Source organism: Channa argus, chromosome 12, assembly GCF_033026475.1.
Source record: "Channa argus isolate prfri chromosome 12, Channa argus male v1.0, whole genome shotgun sequence".
NCBI classification, from domain to species: domain Eukaryota; kingdom Metazoa; phylum Chordata; class Actinopteri; order Anabantiformes; family Channidae; genus Channa; species Channa argus.
In genome coordinates, this window is record NC_090208.1 from 19,679,004 (window position 1) to 19,702,357 (window position 23,354).

General features: G+C 38.2%; 1 protein-coding gene across 4 annotated transcripts in view; it reads left to right on the forward strand.

Moving 5' to 3' along the window:
• The window catches only part of exoc6b (exocyst complex component 6B), an 84,602-nt gene extending 63,039 nt beyond the window's left edge, over positions 1-21,563 (forward strand). For all 4 annotated transcript variants that reach the window (XM_067524271.1, XM_067524272.1, XM_067524273.1 and 1 more), the window contains 2 exons: positions 17,092-17,204; positions 18,368-21,563. In XM_067524271.1, coding sequence (XP_067380372.1) covers positions 17,092-17,204; positions 18,368-18,491 — 237 coding nt within the window. In that variant the 3' untranslated portion in view covers positions 18,492-21,563. The remainder of the gene's footprint in view (positions 1-17,091; positions 17,205-18,367) is intronic.
• Positions 21,564-23,354: the final 1,791 nt, after the last annotated feature.

The window sequence follows — 23,354 nt, forward strand, 5'->3', positions numbered from 1 at the left end:
GGTAGGGACATGAGAGACTGTTGGAAAAAGACAAGGAAAGGTACACAGAGATTTTAGGGAAAAACAAGTAAAATGCATTAATATGTACAAATTAACATTGTAACATTTTAATGGTTATATTTTTGTTGCAATTTTAGAAACTGAGTTAGAGTATCAAATGACACAGCAAAGAGTTTAAACTGTCTATTCTTATGCAGGTTCCTCATTTTAATTCTTTATTTTGCTCTACCAGCATATCAGAATACTGTGTGGGACACAAGCAAATGTTAAATCCACATGTGCAACAAGCAAACTAAAGGATAACGTGTTTAAAGATATCTGTATTGTACTGAAGTGCTTGTTGATCAGTTAACGGGTATTTAGCACATTTTTGAAGTGTCATAATTGTAAAAACTCTTAAAATTAGTTTTGGTTAAATACTTACAGGTGTTTTTGCCACCTGGTGCTGAATGTTCCTGTTTCCAGGTAAAATGTCAAACAGCAGCTGAGATCAGCTGTCTTTATCTAAAGTTAATTTTAAAAGTGGTTCTGTATTTAAATCCTCTTGGATAAAGTGAGATGTATTCTTTTTGTAAAACTCACATCAGTCTTAGTGCTCAGTTTCAAATGTTATCTATTTCACATTATTAAATAAAATAAATACATTTTCACGTCTCAGCCAGCAACATTTAAAAAGCAGGAATCCACAAACTAGTAGGAAGAGGCTGTAAAAACAGTAAAATTCAGTACAGACTTTCACACTGTCACATTGTGAAGCAAAATCTACTATTAACTAACATCTACGTTCACATAATTTTTTCCTTAAAGCACTACTTTTAATCTTCACTTTCTTTCATTTGAAATAAACACCCATGTTGTTACTGTAAATTATCAGTTTATTAATCTAATCATTAGTCTTTTCCTGTTATCTGCACATATTATGGCTTGTTTTCTTCTTTAGAAGGGGCTGTTTGCGTCTTTTTGTTTCTGTATAGTATGACAAACAGTTTACACAGACCGCGGTCGTCAATCACTGTAGCAGGAAGCCTTTACTTGATTCTGTCAGGAGATTGTTTGTTATTTCATTGTTTCCACCTTGAGTGCACATGCTACTTAACGCTCCTTGTTTCCTTTCAGTTTCCTGACTCCCACTGAAAAAAAATGATACATGATTCCTGGAAATAATCCCTCAAAATCATATTGTCTCAAAATCTTTGTTGTTTATGTCCACATCTCTTTATTTAGCAGTTAACCTAATGTCAGTATTCATAATATCAGAGGATTGTATAGTCTCATATAGTTGCCAAAGTCTTGTTTTTTTCCTGAAATGAGGATATATGGAGTTTAATTTTATCTACTGCTAAACCTGTAATATGTCAGGATGATTTATGTCCTGGAGTTTGATCCAGACTTAGTCATTAGCCAAGCTGACCTGAAATCTACACCCATATGTGAAGAGATGAGGAGATGAAAAGGGTGGAACAGAGGGGGGTTATGAAGTGACAAGGAATGGAGGAATACAGTAAAGAGGATAAGTGCAAAGTACTGTAGGAGAATTACAATGGACCCCAGACTTGAGGAAGGTAGTGGAGAAGAGTAGTTCACAGGACAGTATAGATTTGATGTTTAACTAAAATTCCAGAAAGTCAAGTCACTTCATGTCCTCTCCAGTCAACGTTCAGACAGTTACCTGTCAAAACTCTTTTCATTTCATGTTTCTCAATTATACTGAAACAGTTATAAAATGAGAAGGCAGACTCCTAAGAATGAATTCCTTCTTAGACATCGACACATATTCTCACAAAGTAAAGTCATACGTCTTTTTAATTGACGTCTAGCAGAGAAAGTCTAAAACAACTACATGCCCCAAAAACTGCAGCAATTTTTTTTTAGGATTAGTAGTAAGTTCTGTTAAGTTTTCCTGAGTCTACATTTTTAAAGGAAAGAAAGAAAGGGAAAAATGCTCTAATAGAAATTGCACAAAGTGGTTTACTATTTGCTATTTACTATTTTACTATTCTTTTTGTTCTCCAAACTTTTTTTTTTTTTAGTTTTTTAAAGTAAGTCTGAGGTGACACCGAGCTGAGTTTCACAGCTGAGCTTCCACTCTCATCTGGCCTTCTAACATTTACTCTAGCTGGCCGTAGCTAAAAAGTTAAAGTCCAGAATCATCATCAGTAAATTGTAAGTCAAGATGCATGTCTGTCAAGACGCTTTACACCGACAAATGCATTGACCTTGCACATGACCTTTTTCTTTTCTTGTATTTTTTAGTACGTGAGACAAAATCCTTTCAGAGCACGTAATACTTAAATATTTAAGTTATGTAGCTAAGTAAGGCCTACCTGTCATTATCTTATTCATTTTTTATTGTTGAAGAGGTTAAAAAATTTAAATTGCTTTTTGCTTTAATGTTTTAATTTGAGTCGTTTTGGATAAGTTTTAAATAAGGCATGGTAAGGAGTAGAAAAGAAAAGAGCAATTTAAATACAAAAAGTTTCGTATTTAGCAGAAGTGTACAAGGAGGTGAGAATGAGGACAGCAAGATATAGAAGAGGTCAGGGAGATGGAAAGAGACAGATCTGCTACTGTCACATTCCTGAGGACTGAGGTCACATTGGGACAGCTGCAGTGTGTTGGTGCATTTGTAAGATTTTGTGTGACAGTTCAGGTTCAGGAAGGGGACTGCTCACAAGACCGGGATGAACTGTACATGTGTGTCAGGGTCGAACAGCGGCCAACGCAGATACTAGCCCACGTCAGCAACAGTTTGACCTTTGACGTTTTAACTCCTTGCCATAGTCAGACATACAGGGAAAGAGGAAAGGATGAGCATGTAGCCATAAACAGAGAAGATAAATGTAGTAAAGAAGACAAAAAGTGCCAAATCTGAAAAGAAAGGCATAAATGAAGGAAAAGGAAGAAAGCTTGTGGATGAATGAATCCAAAGGAAGATGACAGGGGATGGAAGTGAAAGTGAGTGTTCTGGCCAGATTCTCAACTCGCAGAAAGAGAAAACATGGACATGAATGCATGAAAATGTTGCCGGAGCAGAGCAAAAAGCAAGGGATAGTGAGTGAAAGAGTGCAGTCAGGTGAAAGTGATACGGCGGCTGAAATGGACATACAGGGTGGTCCTTCACGCCCCCCGTTTCTCCCTCTGTCTTTTTACCTCTTTCCCCCCATCTCCTCGGGAGGCTGACACTTCCCTTCATCCATTTGACCGGTCACAGAAGGGGGGATGAATAGAAGAGGGGAGAGGGTGAAAGAGCGCGATGACTGGGGAAGAAAGAGGGCGAAGGGAGGATGAGCAGCAGACGGACATCTAAATGCTCGCCCACCGATCTATTGGAAGAATACGAGAGATGGTTGGACACACAGACGTGGATGCAAACAGTCTGCGCATAACACAGCAACACATTAGTTTTTCATTGACACTTGAGTGCACAATCTTGATTTAGGCTTAGAAACTCAAAACTGCTATCCGCCCTGCACAAACCGACGCATTGAAATGCTAGTTCACCCTGCAATATGGTGGCTGAACAGTCTAAGAGACATACTAAGCAATTATTGCTCGAATTGAGCCAAGGCACACCATCCCTCTTTTTCCTTCTCCTCGTCATTGCTGTGTTTTCTCTACTGTTGGTCCAATAATGTTTCGGCGCTATTGGATGACTTTGACATTGTAAAATAGTTACTAAAGTAACTAAAAGTATTTAGATTAAATGTGACATTTTTATTATGCTGCATTTCAACTTAAAGCTGCACAATAAGGCAAGCATTTGTTTTTTTGTAGTGAACATAAGAGCACAAAAAATGTAACAACCTCAGTTGTGAATTCTGGGTGCATGTTGCAAAAATTAATCAAATTGAATCGTTACAATTTATTTTCAAATGCACACTAAAATGACATTGTTTTTATTTAGAAAAGGAGCTGTCACATATTTAGTTTTAATTCTATGCTGGGCAGGGGTTAGCTTACCAGTCGGCGTCTACAGCCTTTGCGTTTGGGGCTGAGATGCAATCAGTTATGACACCTGTAGATTATAGCTAGCATTGCATTTTAACCCACGCTGACTGCAGTTTACCACAACGTTAAAAACACCAGGTAGATGTAGAGTGGAGAGAGTGAAAGCGCGGGATGACTCTTCTAAAAGTTCTGCTTCTACCTTTACCTTCTACCTTTTCCTTAAAGTGTATCTCACACACACACACACACACAACTAAAATGACTGCAGTGTAAAGTCAGTTGGATAAGTACTGTGCCAGCCAGAGGTGGGAACTAGCTGTCAGACCCCCAGAACCCCCCTATCTAATCATAAACAGACAACATGTACGCCCAGTCTTCAAAAAATCCTTAATGTCTGTTGGCTGCATAGCTACACACCTGTTTCTCCTGCCTGCCTAAGATGCATACATTTTGTATTCCTGTATGTATTTTGCAACTGACTGCTCACACACACATCCACAGCACTTGTAATAAAGAGTTCAGTGTTCGTTCTGTGCTCCTGAGAAAGCAGGTGAAAATAGTCACTAGTTGAACTATTCATATCTGCTGATTTATGAGTTTATTTGTGTTTGAGGTCACTCTAAGGGTGTGTGTGTGTGTGTGTGTGTCTTTCTTGGCCCCTGTCTCAACTTCCTGTCCTGTCTGTGGCCGACCTTATCGGTCTGACAACAGGTCAGCCTGTGGTCACAGCAACAGAACTGTTCACTGACCTGATTGGACAGGGAGGGTAGCAGCAGGTTCCTACTTCCAACCAATGTTCAAGTAGCGGTCAGGAATTGGGAGGGCAGCATTACTGCGGCGAGTAAAGGTAGTTCAAACTGACTCTGACACACATAAATAAATTAATTTCTCACACATCTATATATGGCTTTAACTCTTAAACTTACTCAGAGATATACTGTAGTCACATACACATACTCACATCTTCCTCTGCCAGAAATGTTTCACACCTTCATTTACACACAATAATGACATATTAAGTTTTGTGTTTTACACACATACACACACAGTGACCATGTGGTGACCGAGCCAGGTCATTGTTCTGTGTTATCAGTCCTGACCTCTCCGCTAGCTCTCCGATACAACCTGCATCTACACCCCTTCCTGTGTGTGTTGACTCTGCGGTCATTCCATGGTCAAACCAAAAAATTGAGACCCTTAAGCAGCTCTCACCTTTCAACTGTTTCCTGTTTTGAGGCTGTTGAGGAGACAAATTGAGTGTGAGATTTTTCATTCAAGCTGCAGAGTAATGTTGCAAAACACTTGACCCATTATTCTCTATCTGGAAATTAGATGTATGGTCTGGAGTTTGGGGCCTCATATGTATTTGTAAATTTACTAAGTGTATCTGAATTTTAGATTTTAAATGGTCATGGCAGTTTTTTATGATCCAAGTAAAACCCAGTAATAATAACAATTGAAAATATGCAACAATTTGTGAAAACAGCCAAACATTCAATTAATTATTATTTTTTATAATTTCTTTGATACTATTTTAGGCTGTTTGCAGTAAAGCTTAACTATGTAGTTTCAACAATTATAACAATTTAATACCAAAACAAGAATAGGAAAGGCTGCACTAGAATAAAGAAACTTATACAAACTTAACTTATACATATAAGTTGATTTGCAATTGAAATGTTTAAGACTACCTCATTATACTTAAGCGAGAGAATCCCTTAAAGGTTTTTGAGGAAGGCCCCCCTCCTAAACAGTCAGGGAAGGTCAAACCCCTTTCATCACTTGCTAATGCAAAAATGTCCCTTGACTGTATCTTTAAAACGCCACAGGCTTTGACATAGTGTCAGTATTTGATGTCCTGAGCTGATATTCTTAATCTTGATTCCCAAAAGTTGCATATTATTATTAAGTCTTAGTTAAAGTGTTACAATGCATCTCCATCACTACAAATCACTGCATTTGCCATAATGTAGATTTTTTAAAGAAATATATAGAGAAAATATAAATAAATATAAAATATATAAATTGTAATAAAAGTGGAACTGAATAATGTAACAGTGTAACTCTCCTTTATCATCTAAAAATATTATTATCACCATTATTGTTAAATGTGTCCATTGTCTTGGCTCCAGGAAAAGCTGTCTGATAAACTTGTACTCATTGGCTGGTTTCATTTCTTTGATAATTTTAACCTGTAATGGCGTTGTATCTAATCTTTCACTCTCTTATAATGTGGGCAGTAATTTCAGGTTTCAGTTCATGTTGGAATCCAAAAAACTACCCCGACTCCTCCTCCCTCTCCCTAAACACGTCTCATTAACTCATTGAGCCTTGGCTAGTGTATCAACTGACACATCATGCTGCAGAGCCACTTTCACACATGCACTGGAATCCTAACATTCTGCAACCTACTTATTCCATTGTGTTGGGTCTTCTGTGCCCCTTGCACTTTCTCTCTTGAGAACTCATCAGCCTTGGACAATCTCCTGTTGTGTGTTAAACGTGTACATACTGCATTTTGCCACCCCTGCCTATTTTTCAGCAAATCACAGGCCTGTTGGCTCAATGGTAGAGCATTGGGTTTGGAGGCAGAAGGCCGCCGATTTGAATCTCACCCCATTGCCCAGCCAAAATGGGAGGGTTGTGGCAGGAAGGGCATCCATGCCAGATGAAAGTGCGGAACACGTGCCGTTGTGTATTTTATTGGTCAAAAGACTTAAACAATGACATTGTCACAAAACATGCACACATACATTCGGCTTTAAAGGTAGAAGTGCACAAATTTCAAAGTTGTGTGTGCATCGGATGTTTCAATGTCACACTTCTGTAGGCTTCATATTGGACCACAGTTGGCTTGCAAACTAGTTGGTAGAGATTCAAATGTTTCCCTTTCAGGAGTTAACTTTGCCAATAGCCTTATTGCCACATTTATATTATTGCTTTATAGCTTTTTGTCTCAGGAATAAAAATAATCTACACATTTTGACTGAAGGTGTACTTACCTCCGGTTTTTGCAGTTTGTGCTTTAATAATAAATTAAAATGAAACCACTATCTAAAATAAAGTTTAATGCAACAAAAGAATTGTAAGTATTTTATCTAATTTACCTATATCTTATGAGTTTTATTCATGGATGCATTCATTCCTCCTTTTATTCATTTGGGTGAGCTGGCATTTAAAGTTTTACCAAAGTGAAGTCTAAAAAGTGGACGAACCCAAAATGAACTCCCGGCCCAGAATTAACCTCTGAAAAGTGTCTGGGCCCAAATTGACTTTAAAAAAGTGGCTGAGGCCAAATTGACCTTTTTAAAAAGTGCTCAAATCTAAATTGAGCTCCAAGCTTAGCTAAGAGCTGCTGTTTTTCTGGCCCTGTTTGTTTTGGAGTATTCTGTCTTTATTTGCTTTATCAGCACATAGCAGCTCCCAGCAGGCCCCACTAACTTCAGCCTGCACTCGTTTATCGTCTCCCTGTTTCTCTATCATGCCTTCTTCTTCCTCTGTAACATCTAGTTACCCTCTGACTGACCTCCGGCACTCCCTCCTTTCCTTTTCTCCTGCCGTCCTGTAATATTCCCCCAATCATTCTTTTTTAGTTTTCTCTTTCATTTACCTCCTCTAATTCTCGCTCTCTCTCTCTCTTTCTCTTTCTCCCCCACCCCATGTCTTTCTATCTACGTCTCTTGCGCGCCCTCTCTGTCTGTGTAGTGTCTAATTGACAGCGGAGACCCCTGGTTGAACCACCAGCACTCTTCTCTCATTTTTGTTTCACTTTTTTCCACACTCATTCTATTTCACCCATCTCACTTCTTTAGGGGGTCGTACGACTTCTTTGTCATTGCTGACGAAAAGAGAGGAAGGATGGGGAAAGGAGGGTGAGGGATGGAGTAAGTGAGAGAACGATGGGTACAAGGACAATGAATAGAGATTATGGAAAAGACAAATGCTAAAGAGACAAATTAGAAGTTGGAGAACATAAGTTATGTAGGTGAGGTAACTCAGAGTTCATAGAAGCCGTTGACACAAAGATGTAAATAAAAAGTCGTTTTGGACCATGTTCTTGGCACTCTTGACAAATAGCCTTCGTCCTAAATGCACTTAATGGTGTTTGCTGGACAGTATGTAACTTAAAATGCATGAGGCCGCTTCAGAATCTGTCTATATCTCATTGTGTGGAGGTTTTTAGGATCAAGAGTAAGATTAGATTGATAAAATGTAGTTGTTTATTGACAACGCATTAATTAGAAAACTATATTTAATGTGTCTCAGTAATTTGTTCCCAAGACCCAACCATTTTATTAAATAACACCATAACTCTATGAAAACAACTTTTACTGTTTGTGAACTATGAATTTGCTGCATTATTTATCATCAATCACATTTGCTCTGCTTGTGGCCACATCAGTAAGCCCCTTTGACGCTGTTGTTCTTGGAGTGTAGTGGGTGTCAGTCTAAAGCAGCACACAAGTTACTGCTGTAAGAGGCAGAAACTGTTTTCAGCTTAGTTTATTTGGACAATAAGAATAAGTTCATATGTATTGGTACATTTCCATTTAGATCAGTACTCTCTGGCTTCTTTTTCTGTTTTTTTATTTATTTTTTTCTGTTGACTGGCTAAGTGCTTCTTAGTATAGAAAAGAGTCTAAAAAAGATTGGGAGCATCCAGCCAAGCTCCAGTTATACTGTTCTGTAGCTGACCTCTAGTTTCTCTACATATGTGAACAACACAAAAAATGACTTCCCTACAGGGACTGATAGTGTACCATGATTTTATCTTTACTTTGCTCTGTTTTATTACCCTGCATTTGATGAGTAGTCAACCCACTGTGGATTATTAAAGTACAGTATGTACATTGAAGGAGTATCACAGTGGAGGTTGTGCAGTATTGTGGTTACTGGCACCAGTGCACTGTGGTTGAAGAAATAAGGCTGGAGGCAGACGTACAAATATATAAGCCCTTGGTTTTAATTTAATTTTTGGCCCTCCAGTAATAAAGAATATTTAGTTCCCTGTTGTGACGCGATAAAAATCCAAGCTTGCTTCATTCCATTGATAGTTCAAGATGAAGTGATACTGTTCAAGCTTTAGGGTACAACTTTGTGTTATGTAGTTATAAGTGTAAGTGTAAGTAGTTATAAGAAATAATAAAGGGCCTTTATATGCTCACAATGTCAAGTCAAAAATAAATGTTGCACAAGTGTAGTAGACACACTTAAGGTATTAAACTACAAAAGGGATTGGGAAAAGAAAAAAGTTTAAAAGGAGTTTTGCTTGTTAGTTTAAGAAAACTAGATGAGAGTCCCAGTAGACGGACAATGTTGCACAGTAATATGACCTTTGAGCTCTTGCTCTCAGAGGTCAAGAGCTGACTTGGGGCTTAAGTGTAAAATCCTTTATCTTGGGGGTTATCAGTCAGTTCCTGAAATGGACCACACTGGTTTCTGACATAGTTGTAATAGTGCAGGTTGAAAAGTTTTGAAAATGATGGGAAGTTTTTGATCATCAGTGATTTAACTATGTATAAACCAGAAATGACATTTGGTTTCTCAAATGTGAGAAAGCACAGCTTTTACTTAATTTTAAAATCTTCTTTCAGACAAAACAAGCAACTTTATAACATTATCATAGGTTCTAGCTATTGATTAATCAATGAATAAGAAAGAAAGTAATTTCTAGTTACAGCTTTGATGAAAAGGTAAATATTAGCTTATCTTTACTTGTGTAATTAGTAAATTTAAAACCTTAATAATCAGTAGAAAGTAACAGTAATCCAGAATTTTTTAAATGGAAAAAGTTTTCTGACATTCAGTTTTTCTTGTTTTGTCTGTCTCCTGACACTTTTGTCTTAAACTGAGGTGGGCATATGAGATGTGTCTCAAACAAAAAATTGTGTGACCAAAAGAAAAGAACATTTTAGCTCTTTTGAGTGACCTTTGAACCCTGGAACCTGGCACAGAATGGAAGCTGTATATGTAAGCAGAGAGAAACAAAGATATAGGTTGTGGCAGGTAGAGAAATGACAGACATGTTTCTGATGAAAAAACAAAAGACACTTTCTCTGCTTTTAGTAAATTGATTTTTGAGGGAAGAAAGGACGGAGTTAACCACTGTGACGGATAGGTGTCAAATTGCTCCACCATTATCTTTCTGCACAAACAACCACAACATTTTTTCTTTTCTTTTAAACCTTAAATGTACTCAAGGCAGACAGCAAGAAAGAGACTTGACTGACAGTCATCAGTGTGGTCTTTGTGTGCCTGTGGTGACCTTTGAACTCAAATGAGGGTTTAGTGATAAAATAAGGTAAAGAAGGGAGACAACTGATGATGGACAGGTGTCAAAGCAAATGTTTTCCCATAGAGACAGTCAGAAGCACTTTCTTCACTCCTGATACCCTCTGAACTTTTAACTTGTATGTAAGAAGGTAACATGTCTGGCCTTGGAGGATTTTCAGCTGTTTTAGACAAAGCTTCATGGGTGACCAACAGAAAATTAGTCAGCAATAATAATTGAGCTTTTCAAGTAAGAATATGAAAAATATCCTCTAGCTTCTCAGATATTCCAGACTCTTTGTCTTAACCTATATAATGATTTGATTCCATTGTGTTTTGGACTGTTGGTCTAAGAGACATTTGAAGATTTCTCATGACTAAAGACTAAACAGAAAAAAAAAACAGATTTATCAATGATAATACTCACTCCTCACAGTCCTGCAGGGATTGAAAGTGAAGTGAACGCATTGGTGATTGATGAAGGGAGAAAGAACACACTCCATACAAAGACCGGTACCAAAATGGCTGCTGATAGAAGTTTTACCCATTTTCTTTGCTATTAGTGACCTTTGACCTCTTTTTCCTGTTAAATGTGTAAAGGAGATGGATGGGTAAGGTAAGGAGTTGTAAGAGGCATGAAGAAAGAGATGGATACTGGAGCATAATAGAGTAAGAGTAGTCAGAAGATATCGCAGAATTTGCAAAATCGCATAATAAGTTATTTTTTCGAGTTGGTGAGAATTTCTTTGCACAGTCTTGCTCTGAAAATTTTATTTGGGTGTTTGGCCATAAAGTTCTTCATGGCAGAATCATTACATAATCAGAACCTGTGTATGTGTGTAGTGGGTGTAAACATGATGAATTTTTGGTGACCCTGACATTTGGCCATTAGAAACGGAACCACAGCAATTCCCCACTGGTCCCAAACAAATAAATCCTGCCCACAGCCGGAATAACCATTAACAAGTCTGCTAAACACTGAGAGAAAGGAGGGGGTAGGAGGTATGGATGGAGAAGGAAAGAAAGAAAGAGGGGATGAAAAACAATTGACAGAATTATGAGACCAGGGTGAAAAAGGCAGAAGAGAGAAGAAGAAATTAATAGAAACTTAAGGGGGGATAGAAAGAAGAGGAGGAGCGACTTAAGGTGAAAGGTGTAGGTGTCAGGATATAGAAAGTGGGATAAGATTGAAAGAAACAAAACTCAGATTCAGGAGATTTGAAAGAAGAGGAGGTAGCGAGTGGGAAAGACAGGTCAAAGGAGGCAAAATAGTGGGGAGCAAGAGGTAAAAGTACAGCAGAAATGAAATAAGGGATGGAGAAGTGAAAAGTGAAACAACATGGAGAATACAGGTAGAAAGATCGAGGAGGAGAGAATTAAGCAGGAACAAAACACAAGGTAATGTAAAGACAAGTAAGTGCAACGGTACATAAGAAGGATGGAGTGAAGAAAAGTTGACATTTACAGAATGAGATCAGGAAGTACATAGGATGAGTAAAGGGAAAGGAAACATGTTAACAAGTCATGAACTGAAAAAGAAACAGAATGAATTGAAAGAAGGCAAACGTGGGTGAAGAGAGGAATGTGATAATGTTAAGGTGGAGGATAGCTGACTGTGAAAGAAAAAGATGATCTCTCACTTCCACAGAAGAGAGAAAGGAAGGGAAAATGGAGAAGGAAGGAAGGAAACAAAGGAGTGATGGATTGAGTGAAAAGAACAGACAGAAAGTGGAGATCTGAGAAAGTAGAAAAAAAAGGGGGGGGGGGGGTGGAGGTGGTTAAGGAGCCCCATTAGCAGAGGAAAAATGAGAGAAAACAAACAAGAAATGTGAGGGTAACACTTTGTTTTTTTGTTGCCCCCCCCCCCAGAAGAATAAGAGGAAGCAATAATCTGTGCACGTGTGTGTGTGTGGAGACAGGAGCGATAGCGCCGGGGAGGTCATGGCGAGGTGAGAGAGGGGGAGCGAGACGAAGAGAAGTTCAGTGAGAGGTGAAGAGAGACCTGCCATTTTTCTGCGTGTGTTTAAGGGTGAATCGGGGGTCAGGTGTGTGTGTCAGGAGGACCTGCTGGATCGCGTGTGGCTTGTTTTTTGGAAAGCTCACTCTCTCGCTTTTTCATTTATTTCTTCTCCCTTCTTCGTCTTCCATTTTCATCAGTCTTATCTTCCTGTCCTCCTCCTCCTCCTCCCTGCTGTCCTCCCTTCTTGTTGCACTTCTCCTACTGTTTGTACCCTCACCTCCCTTACTTTAAAGTTACCTACTGACCTCAAGTTCACCCAGAACTCCCTGTGCTTTTGTCTTCCTTGTCCTCCTCCTCTTTTTTTTCTTGCTTTTCTCTCTCCTCTATAATCGCTTGTTCTCCTTTTCTATTCCATTCTCTATTCTTTCTCACTTAACTCCTCATTCTCTTACACTTCTTACTTGTCTTCTTCTTCTTTCCTACTCTTCTTCTTCAATCACTTATTACTTTCTCCACTTCACCTCATCCATTTCACTGTCCTTGGTCTTTGCTCAATTCTCATCACCTTGTCTCTTTTCCCTCTATATCCTTTTCCCTTTCACTCTTCTCCACTTTGTTCTGATCCTTTTTAAGAGAATGCTTGAGAAAAGGGGGATTCAAGTAAAAACGGTTAAAAGACAAAATGGAGAGAGTGAGTGAGAGAAATTGGAGAACGGAAGGTAAAAGTAGAAAAGATGGAGAAAATGGACCCATGGAAGTCTTTTTTTCATCTCTCCTCATCACATCTCCTTTTTATTTTCTCTTTTCCTCATCTGCTCTTTCTCATTGTCATTTCTTGCACTGTTCATACTCTATAGCTCTTCTTCCACCTTCATTTTCTTAATTCTAATCACCTGCTCTTCCTCGTTTATATCTCCCCTTGTCTCTCTCCCCATTTGCATTCTTCTCCTTTACTTTCTCTTCTGCTTTACCTCCTTCCACTTTTCATTTCTCACTCTTCTTTTACTTTTCTTTGCTTTCTCATTCTCCCTCCTCTTCAGCTATAATGTTCTCAGTCTGTTGTTCTTCCTTCTATAGTCTTATCTTCTTATTCTTTTATCTTCTTTTCTTTTCTTCACACTTCTTGTCTCTCCTCATCTCCACTCATTCTCTGTCATTCGTCACCATGCTTTCTCTCCTTTTTCAAAACCAGGAAGATAAGGAAAGACGGGTAGATGTACAGAACAGCAATATGTGCTTAGAAAATCTCATGGAACTTAACTTACGTGTGTGTGTGTGTGTGAGGGAGAGATTGCTTGCTTGCAGATCTTTTTCCACATATGAGTGTATAAACAACTCTTAATGCGTCCTTCCCTTAAACACACAGCTACAGTATTTATCTATATCTGGCATTCCCTACACACAAACACATACACAGTGCAAGATGCATGTACATAAACAACACAGGCAGATGGTAATATTCAGACAAACACCATCAAAACAGAGTTTGTGTGTTTGCTATGGTTGCACACACTCTCCCATGTGTCTGTATCTAATTTACTGACATATTTGTTCACATAACCTCACAGCCAAGTGCTATTTGTTTTATGTAACCGCCTTTACGTGTTTGTGTTTATGTGTGTGTGTGTTTGTGTGTCTGTGGAGGGGGTCCATGTGGGTGCGTGTGTGTGGACACCTGTTTATGCATGCACATGCAGCATGCATTCTTGTGTGTTTGTACTTGTTTATGTGGGAGGATTAGCAGGTCAAACCTCGGCCGTGCAAGGGTGAACTTGGGGACAGAGAGAGAGACAAATGGAGAAGTGAAAGGAGCGGAGGGAGGAAGGGAAAAAGAAAACAGCGATAATGCTTGAAGTGGGAGGAAGAAGGGGGGAAAGATCAGGAAGTCCAACTCAGCCATTTGTCTTGTATTTCTCAAAAGCCAGATTAAGAGGAAACATTAGTTTTACTTACTCATTGGTGAACATGGGAAATATTTAGGACATTTTCTGTTGTTATGAATTACACAAATGAGGTGAATTCAGTTGAAAGCTGTGACCTATTTACACCTTAATTGTGTAACACAGTTATGACTTCCTGGAACTGTAAGTAGATACACTTGCCTGCTTGTCTCATTTCAAAGATTGTTTGTTGTTTTAAGAGAATGATTTAAATTAAATAAAAGAAAATGTATATATGGGCAAAAGAAAGCTGTTAAGATTAAATGAAGATCCATATTTATTAGTGGAAGTGGCATTTATTTCCACCAGTAAGAAAAGACCTGGTTCTAAAAACTATATCATTTGTGTGTTTGGGTTTTGGCCCCAATCAGAGAGAGCACTTTTATTAAGTGCAAAATTCAAGCTTTTTCCCTTAAACCATCTTTTTCTTTTTTAATTCTAACTAGACAATTACCAAATTAGTGTCTGTAGCCTAACCACTGCTAAATATAAATTTATACATATATTTGTTTATTTATACATCTATCTATTTATACATCTTTATATATCTATTTATTTGTTTTGTTTTGTTATTTCCTTCCTTTCTTTTTTTTAGCATTTCTTCTTATCCTGTTAGTTCAGGGTCGCCACAGCGGATCATTGTCCATATGTTCATTTAGCACAGTTTTTACACCGAATGCCCTTCCTGACGCAACCCTCCCCAATTTCTACCGCACTTGGAACAGCACTGCACAGCTAGGGAGGGAAATAGGCTGTTGGGGGTTCAGTGTCTCTGAGTGAGGTGAGGTTGAGTGTCTCTGGGCAGACACTTAGACATATCGCTGGGACTGGGGATCGAACCTGTGGTCCGTGAACGACCGCCTTACCAACTGAGCTACAGCCACCCCATTTATACATCTACACAAACCTTCACTATTTAGCATAATATCTGCCTAAAAACTGACACGTGGAAGGAACTTTCTCTGCGTTTAACTATTAATAAATATATTTGACACTGAGAAACAGAGATGGGTACATGAGACCCTCACGAACATGAGAGAGATTACCTGGATCTCTCCTTTTTATTTTCTTCAAGGCACTGCACTGTCCTCTTTAATCAAATCCAAAATATTAAACATGGATGTTAAACCAAGAACTATGTGTTGGTGCAATTTAAATAAAAAAAAACATCTTACCTGAAATCTTAAGTAAAATCTCAATTCATCGGATTTGGCAAAGTATTGGAATCCACCCCAGGCAGCTAAAAAGTTCCCTGCCTGATCAGATTTGAAAGAGCCCAAAGCAACCTGAAATCTGTTGGTTTCCTCTTTACTCACGCTTAAGAGTTACTGAAAACAGTTGAGCAAATTTTAGATGATTGTTTTGCCTAAGTAGGAACTTAACACCCATGTAATTATCTGGTTTCTGCAAACCCCTCCATTCATTGCCCTGTGAAAATCCAAAAACTTATAAAATCAGTCAGATCTTCCTCTTTTTTGCACAAAAATAAGTACAGTTTTCACATATAAAAACTGCAGAAGAGGCTAATTCTATCCTAGCAGATCATACCATCAAGTCCATGACCTTGAACTGCTCTCCCTTCTTAAGTCTTTTTGTATAGGAAGAACAGCAATCCAAACATTGAGGGTTTATTAACAATCCAATTAATATATTTAAACAATTAAAAAGATTTGATATGGAGGTTTTATATATGAGGTAGAATCCGATGTGCTACAAATCCTACTTCCCAATTGATCAATTAAATCAACCTTGTTCTTAATTATGTTAAAGCGGATGTGTTGCAGGTTAGCTTAGCCAGAGAGACACAGTGTGATAGTGAAACTGGGATGACATGACAAAAGCTTTTAGATAGATAGATAGATAGATACTGTAGATAGATGGACGAACGGATAGATGGATAGATATCCTTTTCCAACTTTCAAAATCACCTCATCCTTATGTTTTTCTCCAAACTTTGAAATTGTGTCACACTTCACTTTTCTGTCCTCCTGTGCTCCTCTTTGTACCTCCTGTTTGTCTAATGGCCCAACTCCGTCGCCTAACACTCATCCTTCCCCTTCTCTCCCCTTATCTATCCATCTTCATATGCCCTTCCTTTACCCCCTCCACTATCTATTTCTCTACATCTGTGCCTCTTTCTATCTTCACTCTATTATTTTGTCTCTCTCTTACCCACATGTGGTTTTGCTCCATCCCTCTGTACTCTTTCCCTCTCTCCCTCCCTCCTCCTCTTCTCTCATCCCTCGATCACATATGGTTTCTCTCTCTGGATCTGTGTGTTTGGTGTTACCCAGAGTTCACTGGGGCTCCCTGTTCATATATGTGCATGTGTGTTTTTTTTTTACAGACAGAGATAGACAGTGTGTATGTCTGCTGGCTTACAGGGTGTGTGTGTGTGTGTTACATAAAGTTCAGCAGGGCAGCACCAAGTTAGGCAGCAGCAAGTTATGCAACAGTTTGAAATGCTGGCCATTTAGAGGAAGACTTCACCATCCTCTTCTTTTCTTTAATCTCTCACATTCTCATTCCTACTCTTGCTGCCTGAATCATTTGCTCTCTTGTTTATTTACCTCCAGGTGATGATAGATATTCAGATATTCAGAAATTGAGCAATACAGTAGATTTGTCAGTGAATCAATCATCTGGTAAGTGTTGAGAACATAAATATCAGGCTTGTGTTGCACCAGCAATAATTGATTTACTGATTCTGTAAAAAAAATCTTAGGATTTCTGTATTTTATTTAAAAAAATCTTAATACATATTTATTGCGTTTGGAGCAGTTGCAGTAAAACTGGTTACAAGATCTTACTCAACTTGTCAATGTGTTTGCATGGGCTTTCTGAGCTGGCAATCTTGATGGATGAAGTTGTTGTTTCACTGTTTAATGGATAATGAAATCTCTGCAAACTTTGAGTGTGTGAAAATGAACTTTTTTTCCTAAGTCTCAGCTCCTCTCTTTTTGTTTTATTCAGTTACTTGACCTGTTCACCCAGTGGGATTGGTCAACTTACCTGGCTGACTATGGCAAAGCCACCTGCAAATACCTGAGAGTCAACCCACAGACTGCACTGGCCCTGCTGGAGAAGTGAGTAGTTTATTCATCCATGATTCCTCACTTCTTTCTTTTAATAAGTTAAAGTAGTTTTGAATTAAGGCACAGGTTGCTTAGTGGTAGAGCATTTTGTCGAGGTGCAGAAGGCCGCAGGTTACATTTCATGAAGTGCAAGTGCGAAAAGAGCAGAAAGGAAGTGTGTTTTTTAAGTTCAAATCCCATCAATACGTTCTGACAGCAGAACATGTTTATCTTAAATTGATCTAAAAGCATTTAGATCAATGAACACCCATTAACTAGATTTATTTAATAAAGAAAGAACAGTTTTATGTCTTCTAAATAGCAAATGTTCAGGAAATAATCTAATATTTTATGTAATATGCTTATTGGCTTTCACTCTGATATTAGTCCCTAATATCTCCCTTAATACATACATAAAATAATATGTTTATTAATATATTTCCCCAAATGTTGTTAAAATAAAATCGGCAATGATTAGTTGCAGCTCTACATCAACACACTACTTGATTTCTGAATATCTCTTTTTCTTGACATCTCTTTAGCTTTATCTCTGCTGCTTTTGTCTGTTGTATTTTAACAGGTTATGTAAGCCGTAAGTATCATCTCTGCTGTGTGTTTATTGATGGATTCTGGCATGAATAATTAATACTTAGAGGTCTACTAAAATCTGCATATACAAGAAACAAATAAATGTTTGTGTAATATATGTAATATGTGTCTAAACGCATGGAACTCCTGATCACAAATGAAAAAAAAATCATGCCATGATGGTGTTTATTGCAGTGAGACATTATCTCTAATATCTCTAGTAACCTGATTTTGTGGTTTAGCTCCTGTAAAGACTTCAGACAAGACCCTCCCACACACACACACACACACAGACACACACGCACACACTCACACACTCACACAGACCCAGTCTTATGATCCCATCCACTGTTAAGTACAGTAAGGTTGTCCTTCCTTAGTCAAGGTCATTATTTCCTCTCTAGAAAGCACCAGCTCAGTGTTCCTTCTTTGCACAGGGAGATCCTGCTGGTGTTTTTTTAGTTTGCTGGGGCCCTGAACCTCCTGGAGTCATAAACAATTATTTTCTAGCCATCTCTTTATTGGCTTGCTTCTCTGCTTTTCTTGTTGTTCCCCTTAACAATCCCTTACCTATTCTGTATCCACAGAATGAAGGAGATGAGCAGGAAGAACAACGTCTTTGCCCAGTTCAGAAAGACAGACAGAGAGAGACAGAAACTCATTGATACTGTCATCAAACAGCTACGCAACCTCATCTCACAGCACACCTAAAGCGAGCTGCACGATTGACCAACAGTCCCCAAGCCACCTGATATTAACCATCCATGATGAAATTATTAATTTCCTGTTCTACCTTGTAACCATTTACTAATCCAGGCACCTTAACTTCACTGAACTCCTTAAACATCCAAAACAACCTGCCACAAGCTCTTGAAAAAGAAAAACGAAGCTTGATATCTGCAATGTGATTGGTGGTTTTATGACTGTTTCTGTAGTAAAGATTATTCTTTTTAAGTCTGGAATTCCCCTGACTGCTGGAGGTAAAACAAGAATTTTACCAGCTCAAGTTTCACCTTAACTTTAGTTCATCTTTGTGAAGCTCTCAGCCGTATTGGTTCCTTCATTGTCTAGACTTGATCTGTTTGGCTGAAGACAAGGATGTGAGAAATCTCCAAAATCCTGTCAGTTGTTCCAAATATCTCCCCATGCATATGAGCTAAAATAATAACATTACAATTTAATGCATCCTGCTGGTTCATTCAAATTCCAGTCCAACAGATACAACTATAAATGGGTGAAGACAAGAAAGAAAAGAACCTTTAACTTATATTATGGACTTCTCCAAAATACATGCATACAGGAACTTCATAACAAATCTGAGTCCAGGTTTTCCTACCAGCTGGCATGAAAGAATAAAACTGATGATATTCTGTACTTTTTACTCTCAGCACATTTCATAAAAAGACCAAAGCCAACAATTAATTGATCAGATAAACAAAGAATGAGTCAATATCTTATTCAGCACGATGGAACTAAGTTGTTCATAAACATTAAAAAACACAGAAATGAGTCATGGCAGACTCATTCATTACAATGAGCACAGTCACTGTGAATTCTTTTAATCAATCCCACATACACAAATACTAAATAAAACATTGTCGGTTTTAGTCTTTTCAGATGATTTGTTCGAAATATACAGGTTTTCACCTGCCTTATCCTCAAACTTGAATAGCTCTTGAAAATATTAAAAGCAATTGGAATCTGGGAGATTTGCTACATTAGAGTAATTAGCTGCATCAATAATTCTGTCTTAATATTGTTCACTACCAACTAAAACAACAGAAAAAAAAGCTAGAATAATTAAAAAAAAAGGCAGTTACAGTTTTGAAAAGTGCTTAAACCCACTGATATTTGGTGTTTATCCTTTAAGTTTGAAAAGACGTTCACCTTCCAGTTGCCGTCAACATTTTGTTGCTCAACTTGTGACTGTAGTTGCTCGATTCTTGCTAATACATTTCCAGATCCGCAATAGTGGCTGTAAGTTACAGTAGACTCCTCTGCGAACTGTATGCAAAAATCTTTTTAACAGGTTAATTTGCCTTTTTGAGAGACTAATTTTTTGTATGACAAGCTTCCGGTTTGCCTTCTTTAAAATCTGATTTTGTTTTTCTCCTCTGTCACAGACAACCTTTAATGTCTTCCACATTTCTCTCCCTCACTGTGGCACAATGACAGAGCATGCTGAATGTACAAAAGCAAAAGGTCGTCTTCCATAGTAGAAAATCATTTTAGGTCTGGTTTTAATAATGCAACCACAAATAGCACTAAATGTGAGATCAGGTTTGGGGGGGGAACAGATATTGGTGACAAATGAACAGAAAGTTACTCTAGTATTGATTTTTGTCTCGTAAAGTGCAATGAATACAAAACGTGGCAGCCTTTTTCGCTTTGCATATAAAACCTGCAAGCCTTTGAATTTTTCTTCAGATCTGGCAACCTTATTCCCACGTGGTAGTGCCTCAAAGCACAGTCAGCATTTGGAATGTAAAAGTGAGTATTGTCCTAACATGGCAACCCATTCCTCCAACTTCCAGCACACTTTTGCCTGAGCATTTTTCAGTCATCATAAATAATTAACTGGGTCTTAAAGAGGGGGATAATTCCCCAATCTGGCAACTGCTATACATTTTAAAGTGTATTGTTTTGCCTAATTGATTACAGAAAGAATTTTTTGTACTAATGCCAAGCACACACACTTTTGTCTTCCATGTTGCCATGTGCCAATCTGTGTGTGTAGAATGGCTGCTTGAACACACACAAACGTCTGTTTAGTTGAAGCACAGCACATCATAATAATTACACTAGATTATTTTTAATTAATATCGGTCTTTTCTCTTTTTGTGCTGCTTTTTTTCTTGTTGAACCTGGGTGCAATAATATTGGAAACTACATCGATGTGTTTTTATATAGTGAAGAGGGATTTGTGTGTATATGTGTTTGTGTGTATTTGTTTCAAAAGGGAATTTAAATCTTCCACACATCCAATCAGTCACCATGAGTTTTTGTTCACTTGTGCATGCTGGCACTGTAAAATCAAGTCTGCATTTTCATGCAGATGTGTAGTTTTTGGCTTTGTTTATTTTTTTTACATCCACTCTTATCTGCATATCATTTTTAGGTGTTTATAAGGGAATATGGACATAATTATTGAATGTGCCTTTTACTGTTTTTTTTTTTGTTGTTGTTGTTGTTTTTGACTGCCAATGAAGCAGTGACATGGTGTTTGGATTCTGGGCATAGTTTAATGAATGTACAGTAAGGAAATGCTGGAAGTCTGTTACGTTACCTTTTCTGTGACACTAATTTTTCTGCTGTAAGCTACTACTTGCTTTTATCAGTGTAGTAGCAAAGAGCAACTCTTGTTTTAAAAAATGCATTAAGTACTAATTAGTGTTTTGTCAACATATGCAAACTGAAATATAATTTTTTAGGATTTCTTGCAGAAATGGTATGTCATAACTCTTCAGCTGGTTTTTAACTCCTCATACTAGTTTTAGTTCTTACTGCTAAACAAGAAGCAGCTCTATGAGAAGAACAAATAAGACAGAAGTGTTGCTTTCTTTGTGAGTTTAGACATTTAAACTGATAACTCTAACCTTTTCTCTTACTTGTCATTGTCCAGTCCCCACTTTGCAGACGGTCGTTGCTACTTTTTTTTGTAAGCGAAATCCTTTGAAACAGAAGCACTGTACACAATGTATTACCACTAATGAATGAAATACTAATAAAATTGCGACAAATGCAAACAGACAACTATAGAATAAATGGATGAAAATTGTTAAATATTTTGTCTTGACTGTTATTTAGTGTGATGTTCCTCTCACATGACTGTTTTCATTTTTAGATAATTAGAAGCAGTTAGCACTGCTGCCTCACAGATAAAGGGTCCCGAGTTTGTATCCCCGGCCAGCTGACCCCTTTCAGTATGGAGTTTTCATGTTGTCTCTGAGCTTGTGTGGGTTTCCTCTGGATACTCGTTTGCACCCACAGCCCAAACACAAACTTGTTCGGTGAATTGGTGACTGTAAATTGCATATAGGTTTGAATGTGAGTGATTGTCTGTGTATGTCTCTCTGCGTTGACCTAAAACTGACTGGCTACCTGTCCAGGGTGTACCCTGCCTCTCACTCAATGACAGCTGGGACAGCCCCACCTGACCCTGAACAGGATTAGTGGTTATAGATAATACTTTCTGATGCATCTCCACTTTCCATTGACCCCAACTGGTCAAGGCAGTTGTCTGCCCACCCTCAGCCTGGTCCGGCTGGAGGTTTCTTCCGTTAAAGGATGTTTACCTATAGGCGTGCTCAAGGGGGATTAGTTGGGTTTTCTTTATGTATCTGTATAGTCTTTGCTTTGTTATGTAAATTGCCTTGAGATTATTTTATTTTGAATTGGTGCTATATAAATAAAGTTGAATTGAATTGAAAAAACAGAGCAACTCCAGGCTAAAACACAGGTGAGAAAATGTCCATAAATCCACGGCCCCAGCCAAGATCACCCCAGAGGTACATTGCATAATTCTCAGTGAGGTAAAAAAGAACCCTGGAGCTAGAGCAGCTAAAGACTTGAATGATTCATTGGAGTTGGTTATTATATCTGTTCATGGGTCAATATGAACAGACAGGGTATCCATCAAAGACCACCTCTGCACTTCACAGCACTACTGGGGAAATGTCTTGTGGACAGGTGAAATAAATGTAGAACTGTTTGGGGAAAAACACACAGCACTATGTACTGCTGGAATTTGTCAGTTACTGTTGGGAAGTATATCTATGCTGCGGAAAAAGCTGCGGTACAATTTGAAAACGTATCTATAAAGGTGGAGGGAGCATCACCTTTGATTCTGCTTTGCTTCCTCTGGACCTGGACCCCTTGCCATTGTGGAGGGGAAATGGATTCCAAAGTCAATCAAGGCATCCTACAGAAAAATGTGAAGATGACTATCTGCAAACTGAAGCTCAGAAAAACCTGAGTGATGGAGAAAGATAATGATCCTAAACACTTAAGTAAATCTACTACAGAATCAATTCAGAGACACAAAATCTATCTTTCAGAGTGGCCCAGTCAGAGCCAAGACCTCAACCCAATAGAGATCCTGTGGAACAACCTCACATCAGATGTCCTAAGATTATGGCAGATCTGAAGCAGTTCTATAAAGAAGAATGTCCCAAAGTTTCTTCTTAGTGTTGTGCAGATCTAATCTAAAGCTACAGGAAGTGCTTGCTAGAGGTATGTTCAGTTGTATGTTTGTTGATATTTCTAACTTTAGTGAAGATCATGTCACTTTTTATCTCAAATCTTTGCAGAAAGGAAATTGCAAACAGTGACATTAACTTTTGTCACGGCTGCATGCTATAAAGTATGCATGAAGTCACATAAAATTGTTAGTAGGTTTCTGTAGTAATCTGTAGGTTATTGCAGCCACCACCTACAGAGAAACGACCATGATATGTGATGTGTGACATGATGTTGTCATTACAGTTGAGAAAACAAAAACAACAGAACAAATACAATAAAAATGTATCCAAACACTTGTCCCGATCTCTGCCTGTCTCTGTCTTGCCCTCTCTC